The sequence below is a fragment of the Alligator sinensis genome, unplaced genomic scaffold (genome assembly GCF_000455745.1).
Source record: "Alligator sinensis unplaced genomic scaffold, ASM45574v1 scaffold7_1, whole genome shotgun sequence".
NCBI classification, from domain to species: Eukaryota; Metazoa; Chordata; order Crocodylia; family Alligatoridae; genus Alligator; species Alligator sinensis.
In genome coordinates this window covers 5,773,924-5,782,018 of record NW_005841843.1, presented here as the reverse complement: position 1 = coordinate 5,782,018, position 8,095 = coordinate 5,773,924, and the positions used below count along the sequence as shown (strand labels likewise).

The 8,095-nt window shown below is 41.7% G+C and overlaps 1 protein-coding gene across 2 annotated transcripts in view; it reads left to right on the top strand.

Annotated features, from left to right (window-relative positions):
- The window catches only part of SLIT3 (slit guidance ligand 3), a 393,886-nt gene that overhangs the window by 166,111 nt on the left and 219,680 nt on the right, over positions 1-8,095 (top strand). For both annotated transcript variants that reach the window (XM_025205769.1, XM_025205766.1), the window contains 2 exons: positions 2,443-2,593; positions 3,752-3,826. In XM_025205769.1, the coding sequence (XP_025061554.1) occupies positions 2,443-2,593; positions 3,752-3,826 (226 nt within the window). The remainder of the gene's footprint in view (positions 1-2,442; positions 2,594-3,751; positions 3,827-8,095) is intronic.

The following is an 8,095-nucleotide window of genomic DNA, read 5'->3' as shown; positions in this document are numbered from 1 at the left end:
CTTCCAGTCTAATGGATGACCGAGTCCTTGATGAGGATGTATATGTTATTTATCACTTTTGACTTCATGCCTTCCTGATAACTCTTATTTAAATTCAAGGAAAGCCTTTTGCTTCCTTCCTCTCCTGCTGTGCAAGAATGGGGCTTCACCTGTTCAAAGCATGGAAGTGGTGGACTGTTGCCCAGGCTGGATGAGTTTCTAATGCAGTGTAGGTAAGGAAGTTTTACAGAGTGAGAGAGTTGGAATTTGAAGATGCGCAGTCACATACAGCAAATTTTCTTTCTATTTGTGCGAAACGGTTTGAGAGAAAATGTCTAGAAATTAATGCCCTATACCCTTTCAAAGCTACCTACCCCTCTGTGCTCTGTTTTCCATTCAGTCACCATCTCTCCTTTGCCCCCATGAAACTGAGCATTATACATGCACTAGACAAACTGTCATACCTAAATTAAAAGTTACTCACTACAACTTTGAGAGCTATAGCTATTCTTTTGATGGATGGAGTGACAATGAAAATTATAAATGCAAGTTTTAAGAGGTTACTTTGATAGATTCTCAAACCTTTTTTCTGATCACTGTTTAATTCCTCACTATTGTTTAATATTTGAATAAGTTGTAGTGCAGCTGACAACAGTCCTATAGTTCTAATGATTTCTGAGCTAGAATCCTATCCATTGTACAGGGTGGAATTATTTCCACAGGAGCCATAAGGAACCAGAACTTATGTTTTATGGACCGACAAAAAGAATAACTGGATTTTATGCCCTGGAGCTGTAATGTTCACCTGCTGCCATTTTAACCTGGGCCACAGTTACAGCATTTTCAGACCTGAGAGTTGGTTGTTTTTGCTGAAAATTGCAGAATTTAAATCCTTTTCTAGCTATTAATAAAAACCCACTAGCATGTATAATAGGATATTGCTGGCTTTCACTGAATAGGGAAACATTTCAGGTTGCAGATGTCACATGGATTTCCTTTAAGCTAAAATAACAGCCAGATATAACTGTAAATGAATTTACTTTTGCAGCCAAGTGGTGACTTGTCTTTTACACAGAATTTACCACCATGGGTTTTTACTACACGAAGTGTGTGACTTACTTCTGATTCTTTACCAGTTTGAATCTCCATTATAAATGTATCTGTGGGACTTTAACCTGTTTTTATGATGGTCAAAGTGTTATATTACTGGGGGAACTTGATTTCACTGGATTCGTATGGGGAGAGAATATGTAATAATTAAAATGGTGGTGTCATTGGATTTTTTCTACTCCTCTTACAAATAATGATGTTTTTATCTGTCTGGAATAGCAAAACAGCATTAAATTACATCCTCTCTCTTGGCTTAATTTTTAGCTTTTACTGGTGTTTTTAGCATCCTTTAAAATGATCTTACTCCAGTCACTCTGACAAAAGTACGGCCTGTTTGAATTAGCCCTGTTCAACTAAATAATTGTGGCAGTGACAAATCCATTTTACAATTGCAATTGACTTTAAAGCCCTAGAAAAGTTAGAAATACTTTTTGATTCTTAGGATCATTGGGCATAGCAAATGGTTCCAGAAACATTTTTGGTGTTCCCATAATGAAATATGATGTGAGTGGGCAGGTATTGCATGACTGGATCTGTCTTGGCAACCATTTGATGGTATAAACATTTATTAATAATTTTGGCTCCCAAAAGCATAGAGATCAAGTTTCAAAACCCTTATTTGAAAAAAACTGCAAAGTACAGATTAGTTCATTGAACCTAATTGGAAAAGCATTTCATTAGAATGGGTCAAAAAGCTAGTCAGAGGTCTGGCATTTGCTATATAATGGCACATTAGGGAGTGATTCTCATGGAGTACAGTCTCTGCCTACCTTGATTAAAATGAAAATGATTTAAACTACCATTACCTTCAACTGCTATTTGTTTAAAGAAGTTAATCAAGATATTTTAATTGTTGCAAAATTTAGTAGGCTCTTTTACCCATGCTTAACTCTGGTTAGTAACTCCAGTAGCTGAAATCTTTAGACAGCTTTTTGAACATCTTTGCATAAAATTACTTGGTCACCTTATGCTAGCTTACTTGCTGCCATCATTAAACAAATCTTATGCTGAAGTGAGTGCCATGTAACTTAGGTAGGTGTCCACCTGTCTAGACTTTTGAGTGTTCCCCATAGTGCTAAGTGGAAGTAGGTAAGTTACCTTAACAAGGATGCTTATTAGACTGTGAAATAAATGCCCAATGGGAAAGGGGAAGTGAGGAGCCCAGTTTCTAGTGCCTTTTTTAAAGGAACTGCACAAAACACTTTGACATATGCTGTATGGAGTAACACTTCATGGATTAGGGGTTAACAGGAATAGGAAAAAAATGGAACTGAAAGGTTTCTTTCAACCTTTAATTTTTGTGATTATTAATTGAAAATCTGTTTACCCAAATACTTTTCCATCATCCTACAGGTTCAGAGGATTTCAGAAGTAAATTCAGTGGAAAGTGCTTCATGGACCTTGTCTGTCCTGAAAAGTGTCGCTGCGAGGGAACAATTGTGGACTGTTCCAATCAAAAACTTAGCCGATTACCCAGTTACCTTCCCGAATATACAACAGACCTGTAAGTGCTGCCTCTTTGAGAGGTGGTTATAGGGGATGCTGCTCTAAAGCACCTCACACATTTTTCCTAATTTTTGTCTACTTGTCTATTGGACCTCTCAAGAGCCAACATTCCTATTTAAGATATGGTTTATTCTTTGGGCCTACAACTGTGCTCATGGCTGCTAAATGATTGATTCATTATATTCAGAGGTGTCTGCACAAATCAAAAGATGCCGTGATTCCATCTATATTATTAATATGCCTATTTATAGGCATCCACTTTTGGAGATCTTTTTGGCTTAGAATTAAAGTAGGAAGTTTAACTTAATATAAGACAGCATAGAAGATTATGCCATATCTTTAGTATTTGGACTTCTTCTGGCATAGTACATGCTTTAAACCTTTATTGAATGTAACGTAATTTATTTATATTCACTTGACTTGAATAGGCAAAAAAAAGATGTTGCCCAAATCATTCATAGAATGAAAAACCACACCACAGCATAATAGTGCTGGTGCAGAACAAAATCAGATTAAACATAACCAAGTAAGAGTTCAGTGAGGGAAAGAATATAGCCTCCTACCCAAGCCATAAATCTTCCCTCATAGTCCGTGCTAACAAATAGTCTTTGTAGCTTGTCTAAAGGTCAGCATACCTATGCCAGACTATTTACAACCAAATCATGGTAAGGAAGTCACAGATCTAACTGGCTACATGGAAAAAGCCCTGCAAGCTATTCCTACTCATATACCATTCATCGGGGGTGGCACTTTGGTAAAAGGAGAGAAAGATCACCCAGGTAGGTAGGGATCTAAACAAGATAAGGCTTTCATTCCAGCCAAAAGCAGTGCCAGGCCCTGCAATTTGGAAGCTAAAGGAAATAATGCTCCCTATCGCATCATTGATTGATTAGATCATATATTAGACTTAATGCCACACCTCTTAAGGAAATTCTGACCTTTGAACACAAATACTTATACATGCTTAGAAAGGCTCAAAGTTTTCTGTGGTAGGAAGCTCCGTAGGTGGTAGATATTGGGATGACAGATAATATGACAGATGTTCGTTTGTTTACCCTAAAGTCAGAATACTCCGTGCAGCTATTTTGTATGTTGTGGAGAAATATGTGTAGAGATCAATGAAGCATTAAGTGCCTTTTTTGTTTGTTCTCACCAGGCGTCTCAATGACAATGATATCTCAGTTTTGGAAGCAACTGGACTCTTTAAGAAATTGTCCAAACTAAGGAAAATGTAAGTCCAAGTGTTCGTCACTTACATGTATAATATAAACCTTCCACTTGGTACTGTGCAGAAGGAAGTGAAGGTTCTGGTTTAGATATTAAATCCATCCTGATGAATATTCTGCTGCAGGTCATCATGGCTACAAACCCAATTGAAAGATCTCTCTTTTGAAAGGATTTTTCACCAAAAAAGTATCATAGAAAGTATCTCTTAGTAGATCTTATTGCTGACCTTGCCCAAGTCCCCTCTGTTACTTCCACCTGATTCAGTCAAACCAGTTTTTGCAGAACCAACTGATCTTTCTGTCTATAACACAGATGCATGCAATTTTCTCTCTGACATGTTAAAAAACTCCCTGCCCCTTTCAAGTCATTTCAAGGTAGGTGGGGATCTATTATCTAGATCCCAACCTACCTGGGCAAGCTTTCAGGGTCTGGCATGCAAGTTGGGCATGGATCCTTTACCTCCCTTCTAATCCAGCCAGAGTATCAGATGTTGTTTACTGCAGACAGTGGACCTCAGGGTAGAAAGGGAACATGGGTAATTAGTCATCTCAGTAAGCCTAGAACTTCATGAAATATACCAAGTAGTTAGGATAGTGCTCTGAGAAATGTAGTAACATTTGCCCAAGGACCTGATGCCATTAGGGGCCCTAGCAAGTACATTAAGCAAATGGGGCTGAAAAAAATAATTGTGTTGTATAAAACTATGTAAAAGTTGCACACAAAAAAATTCAGGCAATCAGACCATCATATTTTAGTTATTGAAAATAAATGAGATGATATAGTTGGACTCATTTCATTTAAGTCTTAAAGTAGACTGATAGAGCAGCTGTCCTTCTTTTGCCATGGATCTGTAAGGAATGGGGACATTTTGACAAGCCTATGTTGTTATTCATAAGTGTAGCATGAAGCAGTTATGGTTTTTTAAGAGCTTGTTTCCTATGGAGCAATAAATCCTCAGTGCCCTATTCTTGGCAGGTGATAAGAATGTAAGAGTACAGGTGCAGTTCAGATGTCTGGATTCTGGCAATGAGAGGTAATTGTGCCCTACAGTTCATAATAAAGTGTTGCCTCATATAGATTTTCAATAGCTGCCTTCAAGTAGAAAACTCTCAAGCCACCCTTATTAGCTGGGCTACATTTTTCCCCTTACTTTGAAGGCCCCTTCTTTCACATTATGAAAGGATTGTCCCCATTCTGAGGCTGGGATTTTGAACCAAGAAGAAATTGGTACTGAAGACTGTTGCCTCATTTAAAGTAGTTTAAGTTCCAAGCAAAAACTCACTCAATTTCACTTGGCTCCTTAAAGCATGAATCAAGCTTGATTGTGCCACGTCTTCCTGTAGTTTGAAAACTGTAGTCGTTCATTGTCATAGTAGACTTAGAAGCATCCATAAAGCAACCAGGCTGCCAGCAAAACAGCTGGAATCCAGACTCCTGCAGCTATGAATTCTGTGTGCCAGCAGTGCCCTGTGGGGTCAGGACCCAGAGTCTCCCAGCTGTGGGGTGCTGCCAGGACCCAAAATCCACAGCTGTGGGACCCTGGATCCTGGCACCACACGGCACTGCTGGCACACACAATCCATAGCTGCAGGATTCTGCAGCTCCCTGTGGATTCCAGTATCTACAGGGAGCTCCTGGCACCCAGAGTCTGCAGTTGCTGGGACTGAGAGTCCCCTCAGCTGTACAACTCCCATCCCCAGCTATACTGCTGATGAGGCTTCCAGCTGCAGGGACAGACCTTGCTACACATACAAATTAAAGCTGCATAGCAACCAGCTATAAAGTTAATACACATTTTTTAGGTCTAACTTTTTAGCTGGTTGGACCTTTTTATGGCATGATAGGCACTTTGCATGTGTAGCTGGTCTCAGTTAACTGTGCAATTAACCAGTGAACTGTGTAGAACCATAAGATGTAGAGGGGGCCTAAGTCACTCCTCCATCTGAAATGTGGACATAACATCAAATTATGACAGCGTGTTAGGTTGCATAGCAGATACTACAAAGTAGATGCAAAAAAACGCATAATGGGCACATCCAGATGGCCATGCACATTCAGGGGCATATGTTTCCCATGGCATACGTTTGTGTTACAGCTTTTTGCCCCAGGAAATGCCCCTGGACATGCACTCCAGTGCATGGTAAATTGACCTGGGTGGGGTAGGGTGGGGCTGGGGCCCCCACCTGTGCTGGCCCCAGCAGCTGTACCTGAGGTTCTGGGAGCCTCCTGGGGCAGCAAAAGTGCCAATCCAGCTGCTCAGAGCCTGGCCTGCAACCAGAGTATGGCTCTGGCCAGCCAGGCTCTGGTTCTGGCAGTGCAAACTGCTGACACCCACTCCATGACACCTTTTTTTCATGGCAGTTTTTTGATACTGGGATCTCCTGGTATCAAATTTTGGCACCATGCTGCAAATTAGCAGTGTGCCAAATAGGTGCACATGTGCTGTTTGTGGTGCCTCAAACCGCACATGCGTGCTCATCTGGAGTCACCCAGTATCTCTACCCAAGGAGAGATCATCTGTCTTTTCCAGGAATAGGTACAACTTAACTTGATATATAAATATGTTGTGTGTCCACCCTTGGAGTCTCAAATTTCACCTGTGACCAGGAGGGGTTTTTGTCCTCTAAAATATCTATTATCTGCTGTCTTTTCTTTTGAGTACTAGCAAATGCTTGTCCCAGCAACCCAATCACAATGATTAGCATTGGTTAGTCTTTGGAATGTCTTTGGTGCTAACTTTTAGATTCTGTATAGATAGGAAGATGGGAAATGTAGCATGTTGTTTCCTTGAGCATTTCTTTTATTTCACTGAGGCCTTCAGTATGACCTCATTATTCAATGTGAGTGTCTGTCTTTAGAGCCTTGACGTACAGTTCTGTTTGGACAACAACTCACTCTGTAATCGGTATCGTGTGTCCTATCTTTACTGTAGTTCTGTGATTCCAAATAAGTTTGGTTCAGTTGCCTTCAATAGGCTTGTATGGTAGCAAAACCAGTCTAACTGTCTTTAAAACACGTTGCAAATCATTCATATTGGAAGAGGCTTTTCTTCCATAAAAAGGACACAGCACTGATATCTCTCCTCTGCCAATAAAACCTTTGAAGACCCTGGGATCCTCCACACACGAAATTTAAGAATAAAAAATCCAGCCCTACCCCAAGCAAAGGTCATTTTTTTAAAATCCTGAAATAGGACATGTTCCAGTGACACCAAGAAGTCTTTCTAAGTAATGCAGTGTTGCTATTGATTTATAAAAGAGGGTGCTTACATACTACAGTGAGGAGTTGTAGGACAAAATCCTAAACTGTACAGAATTTGGCCCAGTGCTTATAAATGCTGGGAAGAGCAGTCAGCCAGGTCTGACTGCTCATGTAGGTTCCTAGCTGAGATACAGGACCTCCATCTAACCCAGGAGGTGCACAGGCCCACCAGGGGAGACACCTTGTTGTATCTGGTCCTGGCCACGGGCAATGACCTGGTGAGGGGTCTGCGGGTGCTCGACCACCCGGGTGACAGCGATCATCGCCTGCTGGAATTCACCATCCAGCGCAAGGTGGCAAATGCCTGCAGCAAGGCAGCAGCCCTGGACTTCAGGAGGGCGGATTTCAATGAGGTAAGAAGAATAGTCGGGGAGGCACTGAGGTCCCAGAGGGGAGGGGAGTCGGGTGTCTAGGAAGAGTGGTTGTTCCTTAAAGAGATGATCCTCCAAGCCCAAAGGAAGGTAATCCCATTGCGGGTCAAAGGGGGCAAGAGGGCACAAAAGCCCCCATGGCTCACCAAAAGCATACGGGAATGTCTTCTAGTTAAAAAGGAGGCGTACACCCAATGAAAGGAAGGGGCCATCACCAGGGAGGACTATACCTTGGTTGCTCAGGGCTGTAGGGGGGTGGTCAGGAAGGCCAAGGCAGAGATGGAACTGGGACTAGCGGCCCAGATCAAGGACAATAAGAGGTCCTTTTTTAAATACATAGGAGGTAAAAAGAAGGTACTGGGTAACATGGGGCCTCTGCAGGACATGCTAGGAAATCTGGTCATTGCACCAGACAGCAAAGCTAACCTATTTAACAATTTCCTTGCCTCCATTTTTCTGAGCACGGACCGGGTCACCCCCCACCCACCAGGACCCGTGTAGGTCCCAGGGGAGGCACACCCAGGCCTAGGGTCAGTGAGGACCTAGTCAGGGAACTTCTGGGGGGACTAGACGTATTTAAATCAGCAGGTCCTGACAATCTCCACCCCAGAGTGCTGAGGGAATTAGCAGAGGTCATTGCG